The sequence below is a fragment of the Neolamprologus multifasciatus genome, chromosome 3 (genome assembly GCF_963576455.1).
Source record: "Neolamprologus multifasciatus chromosome 3, fNeoMul1.2, whole genome shotgun sequence".
NCBI classification, from domain to species: domain Eukaryota; kingdom Metazoa; phylum Chordata; class Actinopteri; order Cichliformes; family Cichlidae; genus Neolamprologus; species Neolamprologus multifasciatus.
This window is the reverse complement of record NC_140441.1, coordinates 44,727,161-44,740,169: the sequence shown is the minus strand read 5'-3', so window position 1 is coordinate 44,740,169 and position 13,009 is coordinate 44,727,161. Positions and strand designations below refer to the sequence as shown.

General features: G+C 38.7%; 1 protein-coding gene across 11 annotated transcripts in view; it reads right to left on the bottom strand.

Annotated features, from left to right (window-relative positions):
- The window catches only part of ablim2 (actin binding LIM protein family, member 2), a 92,696-nt gene that overhangs the window by 9,520 nt on the left and 70,167 nt on the right, over nucleotides 1-13,009 (bottom strand). For 10 of the 11 annotated variants that reach the window (XM_085155424.1, XM_085155434.1, XM_085155425.1 and 7 more), the window contains 5 exons: nucleotides 9,416-9,523; nucleotides 7,669-7,722; nucleotides 3,774-3,811; nucleotides 3,486-3,585; nucleotides 3,351-3,409 (listed from right to left, as the gene is read on the bottom strand). In XM_085155424.1, coding sequence (XP_085011550.1) covers nucleotides 3,351-3,409; nucleotides 3,486-3,585; nucleotides 3,774-3,811; nucleotides 7,669-7,722; nucleotides 9,416-9,523 — 359 coding nt within the window. The remainder of the gene's footprint in view (nucleotides 1-3,350; nucleotides 3,410-3,485; nucleotides 3,586-3,773; nucleotides 3,812-7,668; nucleotides 7,723-9,415; nucleotides 9,524-13,009) is intronic. The other variant, XM_085155431.1, reaches the window with a different exon arrangement.

Below are 13,009 nucleotides of genomic sequence, written 5' to 3'. Positions count from 1 at the left end.
AGCAAACACAGAGTTAGACCATAATTCAGATATTCTGTGTCATTCCGCCAAGAACACTGCTGCTCTTTATCAAAGCAAGGGTTCATCTGAAAGCCTTTTAGTAAAAGCTGTTGCTCTTGATTTGCTCACATTCTTTCAGAGTTAGCGATGGGAAGTGGATGTGACACTTCTGATAGGGAGTTTGGATTACTTTGCTCAGAGAGACTGAAAGCCAACTGATGAGACAAGGAGGGACCGATATTGTAAAGTCTCTGCTGTTTGTCCAGTAATCCATTTTCTAGTGTTAAAACTAGTGAAAAACAAATACTATTCTTTAAAATAAGAAAAATAATTTTTGAAAATAAATTGGTATTCGGTGATACTTCCCAAGCCTTTAGAATTCCTGGAGCTGAACTGGCAGGGATATTGATATACGATATACACATAACTGGTAACTGGTGTGAAATGTGAGTGTGAATGGTTGTCTATCTCACTGTAGTAGCCCTGCAACACACAAGCTAAGGGCAGACCACACCATCTAACATCTGACACAAGTAACTAGTTAATTAGCTATCTTGCCTGCCAGGAAGCTAATGATTCCATGTTAAATTTGTCTCCATGCAACAACATGAAATGCAATATATGCCCTACCATCATGCTTGCAAAGTGGAAAAATATGGTATGGTAGCTAGAAAGCTAATATACAGTGTACAGAGAATTTCTTGGTGTCTGTAACTAAACCAAGAGTCAGCCTAAACATCTGAGAAATCAAGCCAAGACAGTATTTCTTGAAGTATCTGGCAGTTCCTAAAATGACCAATTGAGACTAGCTCCAAAGCACAAAGTCTTAAAACTATCATTTAGGAATTATGGTCCAAGGAAAGAGACAAGCAGCCCAAGCATTTACTCAGCCTCTAAAGGTTCCCACCCTGATCTCTTTGGGATGTGCCGTAAGACGCCTAATCTATCACTATTAGCTCCGTTGGTACCAGACATCAAAGGTCAACCTCTCCAGATCTCAAGTTCATTCCTCAACAAGTCAGATCTATTTAGCTACATAAGTAGTGTCCACGTGATATTTGGCATGTAGCTTAGTTAACGATCAGTCTTTTGTCTCATAAAAAACTCTACAGAGGAATATAAAAGCTATATTCCCATAATGCAACGTGCAGATACCAAGATGCTTCTATCTTGCCAGGATATTGAAAATCCTTGGATACTTTGCATTAGCTTACTATGGTCTGTCAAAGATGATTAGAGTATGACAGGTAACTATTAAATATTCAGTATTGGAATTCCTATCCTCTCTCCTGAATGCTTTGATATCATGAAATCTTTCCTACTTATGTGTCACCTCTTCTATGTGCATTATGTTCCCGAGAGAGGTTTGTGTACACTGAGCATTGTATCCCAGCTGTTCTCTACCAACAAGACGATATCATCATCAGAACAAACTTCATTGCCATTCTGTGATCCTGGGGTCACTAGTCTGTGTTAATGGTGTTATTACTACCATTGGCTGTTTATGCAACTGCAGGTAGTTCAGGTTTACCATCCCCAAGAGCCTCAACTACCTTTATTTCTGAGCTATTCTTTGTCCCTTGTGTCCCTCTACACTCCTTGGGGATTGTCCATACTGACTCTCACAGCTCCCCCTTTTCTGCAGAATTTTTGTTACTGTTAGACTGCTTCAACATCACTCAGCATGTTAAAGACACCACGCTCGGACCAGAGGCAACTTCGTCAGACTTGCACCGTCAGACTGCCAGCTGCAATCATCATGCATTTTTTTCTCTGTTCTTATAACTCTGTGCAGGCAGTGTGTCAAGCATACCATCTCATCCAAGTCTCTTTATACATCTGGCCTCACTGTGCACCACTAAACTCTCCAATCAGCCGATGATAGTAAGTCTCATTCACTTGATTGTACTTGTAGCACACTAGATCCACCATGTTAACAATAATTTCAGCATGTGAAAAATAGTTCAATATAGTTTGCCATGACTCTATTGTGGCTCTTGAGCTTTCATTTCCTCTTCTGTTCTGTTTTGTCTGCCTGTCCTCTATCCATCAATAAACACTGAGGGAGAGCAGCTATATTGCATCAGTGGCTCATAGACTACCCCCAAAGTCCTAAATAAACCAGAGCACTGCCTGTGTGGACTGAATGGTACTGACTGGCCCTGTGAAATTTGATACCAACGCTGTGGGAAAAGGGAGGTTGATTTTTAAGGTAGAGCAAAACATTTAAATGGTTTATATGCTACTCTGAGGTTTCCTGGGTTGATTAGTAGTGAGTGGGAGGCTATACAAGGCTGGAAAGTGTTGGTTTGATAGAGCCATGGTGTTATCACATAGAAATGGAGACCCTGAATGGGAAACAGCACCAGCTAGTGGTCTAAATGGCAAAAGCTGTCAGATCCAGACATCTATTTGTTCTATATTTGCTCAATTAAACTATAGTAGAAACAGGATGGCAACTTTATTGCAAGTAGGAGCCATTGTTGGTACTGATTTGAATGTATTTTTTCAAATCTGATCACTGATCACAAGTAGTTGTGGTGTCTGCAATGTGAAGTGTTTGCCAGGTTGCCTGGTAGAAGGCAAGTTGTCTCTAAACAACTATGCTCTGACTTGAGCCGACTGCAGTCAGTATCAGAACCATTGACAAGGTTTTGAAAATTACTGCTTTAATTTAAAAACACAAACAGAATTCCAACACGTTAGTTAATCTGAGTCATTCTGTGCCAGTAAGCGCAGCTTGTCTGTTTTACCTCTCTTTGCCAGAGGGGACTTGAGTGAGCTGGTATTCCTACATACAAGCAAAGTCTGTCATTTCACAGTTACTGTCACTATTTGTGAAGGAAATTCTGTTTCAGATCTGTGCAAATTTCACTGATCACTGAACGTAAGTAGTTAATGTGAATTTGTGTGCATGAAATTTGCAACAGACGGTAAAATATTTGTGATTTTTGCTGATTTATCCCAGTCACCATGTTGAGGCACCAAAATAGCTTTGAAGACAGCAATGACTGCGAGTGGTCACAAACCTGGTCTCCATTTTTGAAGCAATCACTTGAAAGGCAACAAAACTGCAAGTGTATTGCACATTGTCACAGTAATTCTGGTCATGCTCCAAACTATGGTGAGGACATCTGATCTGTAAATGTGAATTGGTTTGGTGCTAGGCATTAACCGTTAACTGTTCAGTGTTCGGCGTTTCCGGTGCTAAGTCTCAGTAACACAGGTCCTGTTAAAAAATTAAACCTGACCTTCTTAGACACTTTTAAAATAAGATCTTTGGCTAATCTACCAAAGATCTGAGATTGTGCATCTTGATGGCCATTCTATATCAGAATCTGTCTGCTCACCTTGTAGATGCCGTTTCTTCCATAGCCAGGTAAAGATGCAGACTTATTGTAAGGGAAATCTAAAAAAAAGCAAAGACAATTATTTTCATTTATGTCAGCTCTAGTTCAGCATCTAGCTTGTTAATAGATACTCACTAGGTTGGGAAGTGTCAGTGGGCAGACTGCAGGTTGATTTGCGGGGGTCGATGTCAATCTGACCATCAATCTCACTCTTCAAAATCATCCAACTGGTCCTCTACAAGGAGAAAGTAAGAGACAGAGAAAAAAGGACAGAAAGATGGAAAGAGGTGATGGATGATGGCAAAGTATGAGTTAGTAAATTAGTGAATGGATGTACAGCATTTGTAAAGTTTAAGAAAATGACTTGAAGAGAGACAGATATGGAAAGACGGATAAAGACAGAAACTGTACACACAGACCCACCTTGCTATCCTCACCATCCTGCCAAGATGTTCTAGAAGCTGTAAAACAGTCAGATGTTACATGACGTGACAGTTAATGTGCTGGATTATCTCTCTCTCGGCTCCCCTGTGCTGCACTATTAACACCATTATTAATCCCTGGACCCCTTTGCATGACATCATCGGCCATAGAGAGCATCCACAGGGAGCTCCACAAGCACAATGTTACAAAAATGGAGAAAATTCATACTTTAACTAAAGGATTACACTGTACACTGTGGGACATTGGCTTGTTGGCCATCTACAAGTCTAGTCACCATAAAACTCTGTATGTATATCCCTTGTCTCATGAGGATAGATAGAAATGGCTAGATCTGACCCCCAAAAGCATTTCTTTTACATTTATAACCAGTTTGCTAAATGACAGATGACCATGAACTCTCCTGTGAATCATTACTGTGCCAGAAGAGAATCGTAATGTTGCTTTGACAATCTATCTTACTCAAGAACCAAACTTCAGCTTTCAAATTTATGTGTCAATGGCCAAGGGCAACAATTTCCTCTAAAGAATCAACTCTTTGTATTTGGTGAATTTAATTTTCCAGTCCTGTAGTTAATACTGAAATAAATAAACCGTCATCTGGAAGCAAAACACAAAGTGCAACATTATTTTATTACTTTTACTTATAAGTAATAGTATTGTTATATACTTATCCTTAATCTCTCTGTTAACGATTTCACAATTCTGAAAAAAGCAACGCCGAATAGCAAAACTTTCAACATGACCTCTGTCAGAAAGGGCTTGGGACCAATTGGCAACCTCCTGGCAATCACAGATTGCTTGGAAAAAATATCTATTGGAGAATAGTTAGTGGAGGCTGCTGCTAGAGATAAGAAGTCAACTACTGTCAGCTACTCTCCGACTCAAAAACAGGTGCAACACAAACCAGAATCAAAAGAACTTCGCAGTAAAAGTTAAAACTGTGACGCACAACTTTTACTCTAAAGGCAAACATTCTCTTTTTCTTATTTGCGTCACACTTATTATCTCTGCGCTAGCAAGTGTTTTCATAAAATTTCATCTTGGTTGGCAGGGCTATAAAAGATGGTATCTAAGCCAGTGTGACTGAGGTCATAGTGAGGAACAGGCTAGTAGCTGTTTTATTAGAATGCAACACAAGACAATTTCAGGAGTATAGGCACTTGATAGCCCAATGCAGTGTTAATTAATGTATATCTTCCGGTTGTGGGGCCAAGAGAAACTAAATCTTAAAATGTGTTGGTCACAGCCTTGTTGTAAACTTATCATATTAGCATGTGGAACTACTTGTGATGTTTCTGACATACTGACATTATGATGTTAAGTGAATTCATACGCAAGAATGTGTAAAACATTAAAACTTTAGAGATGACCCCTAAAAAACCTGGATCCAATTCGCACAAAGTAGGTGTAGCCCACTGAAAATGAACTTAAGCTAAAACACATCACATCAAGTTTAAAGGCAGTTAGGAGATCAGTAAAGTTGTTTTTCTTTTTTTTGGCAAACAGTACACTTTGTCAGTGATCTAATGTCTGCTTGAATGCTTCCAATCAAGCCAGTTTAGTTGATGTCACTGTTACTTGTTGGTAGTGACGATGATATCCTTGTGTGGTAGTGGTGACATTAGCTCCTTGGAGTCCCGTGTTCATGCATTTTGGGTGACCCTGTGAAGTTAGACTAGATTTCTTAAAGTATGCAACATAGTCTAGGGTTACTAGAAGTGTAGACCAAAAAATATAATTTAGGTACACAACACAATGATTAGGGTAGAGACACACAGAGACACTTCACCATACTAACCGAACATACTAACACAACATGATTCATGTGCCTGACCATTCACAGTGTACACACAGTTACAGCATCACCAATGAAACCAACCAATGAGCTGGTGGAATGAGTGCACACATGCAGGAACAGGATGAGCAAAAAACACCCATGGGCCCAAATCCCAAACAGCTCCACTCCCACATAGTTTGGATTAGGAAGATGAATAATCAATGTTTCACTGTGTGAGATATTGAAATTAGGGGTATTTCTAAAATTGGTAAAAAATAAATTATAACATTGTGTAACAATGTTACCTACAGACCCAAAACGAGAGATAACCTGCCTTGAACTGAACAATGTTGATTTAGCAAATGTGGATATATGTTTGATCGGGACTCCCCGATATTTAACCAGAGATGGGCAGTAACGCATAATCCAATTACTTTTTTCAAGTAACGTGTAAAGTAAGGGATTACTACTACTGTTACTTTCCCCTAAGCATGCTGCATTACTGCATTACTAAACTGTGAGTTTGTTTGTGAGAGTGTCTCATGACAATGATGCACGAACATGCAACGTCCGTGGTAACAGACGTGCGCAGATCAACAATGGAGTGCGTGGAAGTACTGATATTACTTTGAGTTTGATTCTGTGAAAAGTGACAAAAACATTAGTGTACACTCTGCGTGGGAAGAAAACCTCTTTCCACAGCGAAAAATTAAACTTCAAATCTGAGCGAGGACCAAGCACGCTGCCACGGGAATGTGAAATTCAGAGAGAAATCCCCGGATCCCCCCACTGACATGACCGCTGTGGCACCGGGCAAACCTCCAGCCGCCCCACTCGTGCTAAACAGATGAAAATAGATTTAGGAGCGACAGGACTCTTTGATTGATTTATTTTTTTGCTGTGTTTTACTTGCATCTATTTGAAAGAGTGAGTATAAACATAAAAAATTATTTTATTTTATATGTTGTAATATGCAGAAAATAGGTTTAAATGTTAAACTAATTTCTTCCAGTCAAAGACTGTTGATTATAATTTTTTCTTGATGCAATGTGCATAAAGTTAAAAGATTAAAACTAATAAAACAATTTTTTAAAAGAAATTTTTTATTTGACTCCATTATATATGATGGATTATGTAGAAAAAGTAGAATTGGGCTGAAAGGTCTTTTGCTTTATTACCTATTCAGAGTGTTTATTATGTTTTTAAAAAGTAACTAAGTAAGTAAATAAGTAGTAAAGTAACTAATCACTTTTTTCAAGTAACTTGACCAACACTGTATTTAACATACGCTATCCTTTAGGTGCCAGTACCATCATTAAATGGGATAGTTCCCAAAAGCCTGCGGTAAATGATTTCGGTAACAGTGAACACAAGTCAAAGACGTTTTTAAGCAATTTTAGGCAAACATGTTAGCATATTCTGAAACGCTGGCTAACATAGAGAGGTACATTAAATACTTGTTTCCCCTTAAAGGAACAAAAAGTAACAGAATAATGGAGAAAGGCATTCAAACTATATAGAAACTAAACAGTAAATATCCAGAATAATAAATTATCCTAAATCATACATTTCATTTTCTGTTTGACATTTCAGCAGGAATTTTATCTGTTGCAAACTGCACTGTTCATGACACACTGCTTGGATTACAGGAATTCTCTGGGATCCACTGCAATATTCTGCATCTGTAAGCCTTTAAACTAAGAGACGTGTTATCCACACCTTTACACTGCAGAATATCCAATTGGGTTTTAGTAAAAGCAAGGCCATCTGCTCTCAGAGAAGGGTCATACTGTAGGTAGCATCATGTAACTCACACCTAAAATGTTTGATCAGAAACTTTGAGGGTTTTTTAAAATGATTATTTTATTTTGTTGTTGCCATAGCATTGCCCACCATCCAATTGTTCAACAATCATGGATTCTGGGTGAAGTACACCAGTTCTATGCATGTAGATCCATAGAGCCTTCTAGACAAGCGCAATTCTTAGAACATAAAGGAGGAGAACTGGAATGAATGACGTGACTGACAGGCAGCATGCAACACATCGTGCAGAGACCAGACCAGATAAAGAAGTGTTAAGGACGAAGTGGACTGTACCATGCTGTTTGTAGATGGGGGGTTTTCTATAGATATTATCTTTGACCATAGTCTCTGAAGATGGGAACAGAGCAGAAGAAAGAAAATGGAAGAAGCCAACATGGGCAGGGTAGAGAAAGAAAGAGAAAATGGAGAAAAAGAAGCATGAGTTAGCAGTTATTGCGGGATGAGATATATTTAAGAAGCAAACGGGGGAACAGGAAAGCTGATTCAACACAAGTCATTTGTCATTTTCATTTTGGCACCTCAGATAAATCAGCAATTTTAAATTCATGCAACATATTCAAAACACATAAATGTATTGGTCACTGTTTAAGGGGAATGGCGGGTCATTTGATGCAGAACAATTGAATGATACTGAAAGATTAAAATCAGCAGCCACACATAATCCTCTGGCATCAAAAAGTCCACTTGTATTAGCAGATTTGAGAAAATGTCAAATAAAATCATTAAAAAATGGCATCTAAATTAATAATATAAACATTAAACATAAACCCAAAGTTGAAGGTTTGTTCAAGAATTGTTGCAAACACTGCAGTGCTCGATAAAGGACCTCTGCAGAATGATGAGGACTGTGTGTTATCCCCTAAAGCTGATCGAATCCATCTTAGTGTCAGTGAACCTGTCTAGGCCTCTGATGGAGATGCGTAGTAACGACTGTCACACATTAAGACACGGCAGAAACAGGACTCACAATAAAACAACAGATGCTGGTCATTTCTCTGGATTGTTTCAGTGCCTGTCAGCATTTGAAACAATATCCATATAAAAGCAATAAGAGCAATGACTGTGAAAGCCATGAAGTGGATAACTTGCTTCCAGCATGAGGGTTTTTTCCCCCCTTCTCCATGACTGACAGTATAATTGACAATGGGAATTATTTTTCCATTTCCCTCTTTGAGAAACAGCGAAGACAACACAGTTAAAATGTGACTGCTTTTCCAAATGTTGGGATCTTGTGTCACTGCTGTTTGATTATTTCTGTGCAGTTATTCTGAAATTAGTAAACAGTAAGAACACTGTGAATTAAAGTCCAAGAGCCTAACAGAACATAAAGAAGTAATGTGCTAAAATAGTCTGCATGAAAAAACCATAATAATCCTGTGAAATTTATAATTAGTGTCTCTTTTATGAGTAAGAAGAATCTTGCCAATGTTACCAATTGCCTGGTCCTCAAAGCCTTCCATCCAGGTAAAGACAAACTTGCCTCTGCTGTTATGGATTTCTTTGAACTCATGTATGAAATAACTGGAAACGAAACTTATCCTACAAATGCAGCAGAACATGTAGCTTTACATGGCATAGTTATTTACTGGTGGCATTCATCAAGCTGATTCGGGCCATTTAGAAGAACCCACTGGCTTAATAGAGACACTGACACTCGTTCAAATAATAATCGAGCTCTATGTCTTTGATCTTCTTAATAGTGTCAAAAGCTTTTCTGTGCAAAAATCATGGAAAGAAATTGCATGAATTAATTTCATTTTATATAACTAAATAAATGAATAAAAGAATAAGACAAACTAGACACCCAAAGTGTGTGAATTCCACTGGCTGAGATTTCAACTTTGCTGCAGTTAATCTAACCTAAACCTAAGTTCACAACAGATTATTACAGCAACTTTAGTTTAGTTTAGTTTGATCTGGATTCTATAATGGCTACAGTTAATGATGGCCTATTGTCTAAAGCGGTATGATGTGAAAATTGTAGGCTGAGCTGTGAGCTAAGCAGTCCTGTATGGCCTACCTGGTATGTGGAAATGCCGGGGAGCAGCCACGTATGTAGAAGCAGATGAGGGGGATTTGCCATCGGAATAGGTGGATAAGCTGGGGGTACTCCGACCGCTTTCACTACCTCCAAACGTGGAGGGCATTGAGTATGGAAGGCAAAGGGGAAAGGTTTTGGGAAAGGAAGGGGAAAACAAGGGAATTTGGGGGGGGGGCAGAAAACAGTATTATGGTAAGGTTACTTATACAGCTCAGACATGCAGCTATTACTATAATACCTTATCCAGTGACTTGATAACCCAGCCATTTACAGTGTCTGTATTCATTATATCCTGAATAATCTAATTTTTGTGGGATGTTATTTGGGTCTTCTACCTGCTAAGTGATGAGATTTATAAATAATTCTTGCTAGCACTTTAATGTAAATAATCTTACACTATGTTGTTCATCAGCCCAGATGAGATATTTTTAGATATTTACTGGTATTCCCAAGCACAGGAAGACATGTATGTCGCCTAGTGTACTTTCCTTTCAAAGTATCATTAAGAAGCTAAATGCAAAGTAGAGTTTCAGATGCTCATTTATCTTAGGCCACTTACATCTCAGCCTGTAGGATTCAGATTGGCATTTTCTATTACTCTTTTTTCAGTCTTACTGCCAGCTTTACACTACAAGTCAAATTTACCTCGCATAAAGACATTCATACAAAACTTTATTAATTCAAGAGTTTTCTTTAAATTATGTCAACATATGAGGCCAGTTTAAAAGTACCAATTGTGGGATGTCCACAGAGTTCTTTACATGTCTGCCATGTCAGAGGGCTCGCACATTAAGATAGAAAAGGCCTCTTGCAACTCTGCACAGGACAGCAGGAACTTGTTTTTAGTTTGTTTATTCTGATGCCGTAGAAGTCATTATTAAAAACCAATCAAGCGATTTACTTGGAACATATAAAGCCGTTGGAGTCCGGCCAGTTGTCAACCCTATGCTACTCTATGGTTTCAGAAAGTCCTCCAAAATGTTTGGAAACAGCTGTTGAAAAGCTTCTACCACACATCTACTACAAATCTTTGTTTGAATTATAAGTGACCTTATTATTGTAGGGTCTTTACCTTATAATATAAATGTAAAAAAGACAATAAAAGTCAGTATCATAGCACACCTGAAGGGCGGATGACCTCTCATCACGTAACATTTTCCATGTGCTAAGTGTAACAATGTGACATGCATTTTGCTGACTGCATGCATTTGGGTGCTGCGTAACCAGGGCACACCCACTGTTACAACACAAGCAGGCTGGGTGATGGAGTCACTGACAACAGTGAAGCCAAAAGTAATAAACACTCTACATCCAGAGCTTTGAGGAAGAACTGAGACTGTGTCTCTGTGTGAGAGTGTTAGCTGACTGAACACACACACTCATCTCCCCTTAGAAGCAGAGGAATTATCATCAGGGATCTGGATGCAAGTGGATGAGATCACTGTCACGCAAGTCTAAGTGGATCCCCTTCACACACATAAACACACACACATACACACAATAGTACTGTTAGTGCGGGTCTAAATGTAGGGCAGAACATCCATACAAACATCTGGAGCTAAGACATGAGGCTAAGAGAGTTTGGGAGGAGATGCATTACAGTTTATCTGAACAGATTACACAATGGCAAAGTCATTCATTAATCAAAAACCAATAACACAAAACAAGATATAAAAGACGGCTTGGGATCATTAACAAGGAATCTGGGGATTAAAACGAAAACATGCATTTTTCATCCTTACAAGGTTCTTTCCTAAATATCCTTCATCAGTGTCACTTCATTTCAAAACACGTTTTGCCCCATAGGGGCCAATCTGCAGAGCAAAACATCTGGATAACTTGAGTGCAGCTGACAGCAAGTCTTAATACTACAATAAAACATCATTAAAACACAAGTCTGTTGCATAAAAACAAACAGCAGTTCTAAGGCAACACTACGCTGCATGCCACTGCAACTGGAAACCCGATCCCAAATTACAGCTCAGTCTGCTTGGTCTGTTTCATTTCTGTGTTACTCCTCTCTTTCATCTTCCCCATAAAAGAGTTCCCATCTCAGCCTCTTCATCCCACTGTGAAAAAAAAACCCTGGCCCAAGTGCTCGTGATTTTCTGTGCAAAATGTGTCTCCACCTCTTAAATCACTCTACAAGTACTCTTCAGATTGCATTAAAAATTAAAACTACTAAGTAAGCTCAATAGTCCTTGTGCAGCCTTTTGAAGGAGTGGGCATTTGTGACCTTGCATGCCCTTCAGCCATCAGTAAATCAGGCTCTCTCTGATAGTGCTAAATGCTGAAACGACTGGAAAAGTCAAACTGATAATGCCATTGTACAAGAGTTTTCTCAACCTTAAATTTATATAGTTCTAAAAAGATTATTAGCAGCTTATCTAATTATCCATTTATTTTCCCATTGATTTACCCATTAAACTAATATGGATGTGCTCATAAAACTACGTTTAAAACAGCAGCCAAATGCAGCCCAAGGCACAAGCAGACAACACTGCTAACATGAGTTTTAATGTTCATATTATTGGATGGAGCAGGTACAGTAGGGCAAAACTGAAATGGTAAGTTAAGTGGTATATTAATATCAATTAATATATTATTATCTATTGTGGGTGATACATCTTTTTATACACGTGTATGATTGCCTGAAAGTGTCAGGGTGGGAATATCTCTAGACTCCACATTCACTAGTGCACTGGTTTGTGTTTATGGTTTTATTGCTGAATCAACTGATTACTGGTGGTATTAAGCCAAGTGTTTTTTTTAAACCGTGTCATGGAACATTTTATTGGGTCCTGTTGCGGAAAAATTAACAACATCTGCAGATGCAATGATATGAAAAAGAAAGTTTTCACAGAGCTTGATGCAGTCCTGTGAAAAACTGAACATACACATGAGCACATGAGCACTTTATCACTATCTCGCATTATTAAGAAAAATGTTGTTCTGCTTCTCTTCACCACTGCTTCTGCTCATTGATGTTTGTGGGTATTTGTTCATGCACAGCTCTCTTAAGATATCTAACAGTTTGAGGTCTGGACTTTCACTTGTCTTTAGACCTTGGTTCTTTTCTTTTTCAGCCAATCTGTTGGGATCATTTTCCTGTTGCATGCTGTCCATTATGGCCAGCATCTCCACTTTGATCTCATCTGTCCAAACGATATTGTTCCGGAAGTCTTGTGGTTTGTTCAAATGCAACTTTTCAAACCCAAGCCATGCTGGCTTGTTCTTTTTAGAACATCCTTCCAAACAAGCCATACTTGTTTAGTGTTTTCTTATTGTACTATTACAAACTTCAACATGTAACATGTTAAGCAAGACCTATAGAGTCTGTGATGTAGCTCCTGGTGTGTGCGCTCCTTCCACTCCCAGATTGTGGTATTGTGTTAACATATACCTGAATACTACTGAACAATAAACTGCCAGAGCTTTGAGTTTTGGACACACTTGCCAATGACCAACTATTCAAGTGTACGGTATTTGATTAGCAAGCACCAAGCTGCTACTTATCCTCTTAATCCTCTCTGACACAATGCAGATCTCTGACGTACACAATAGACTTTTCCA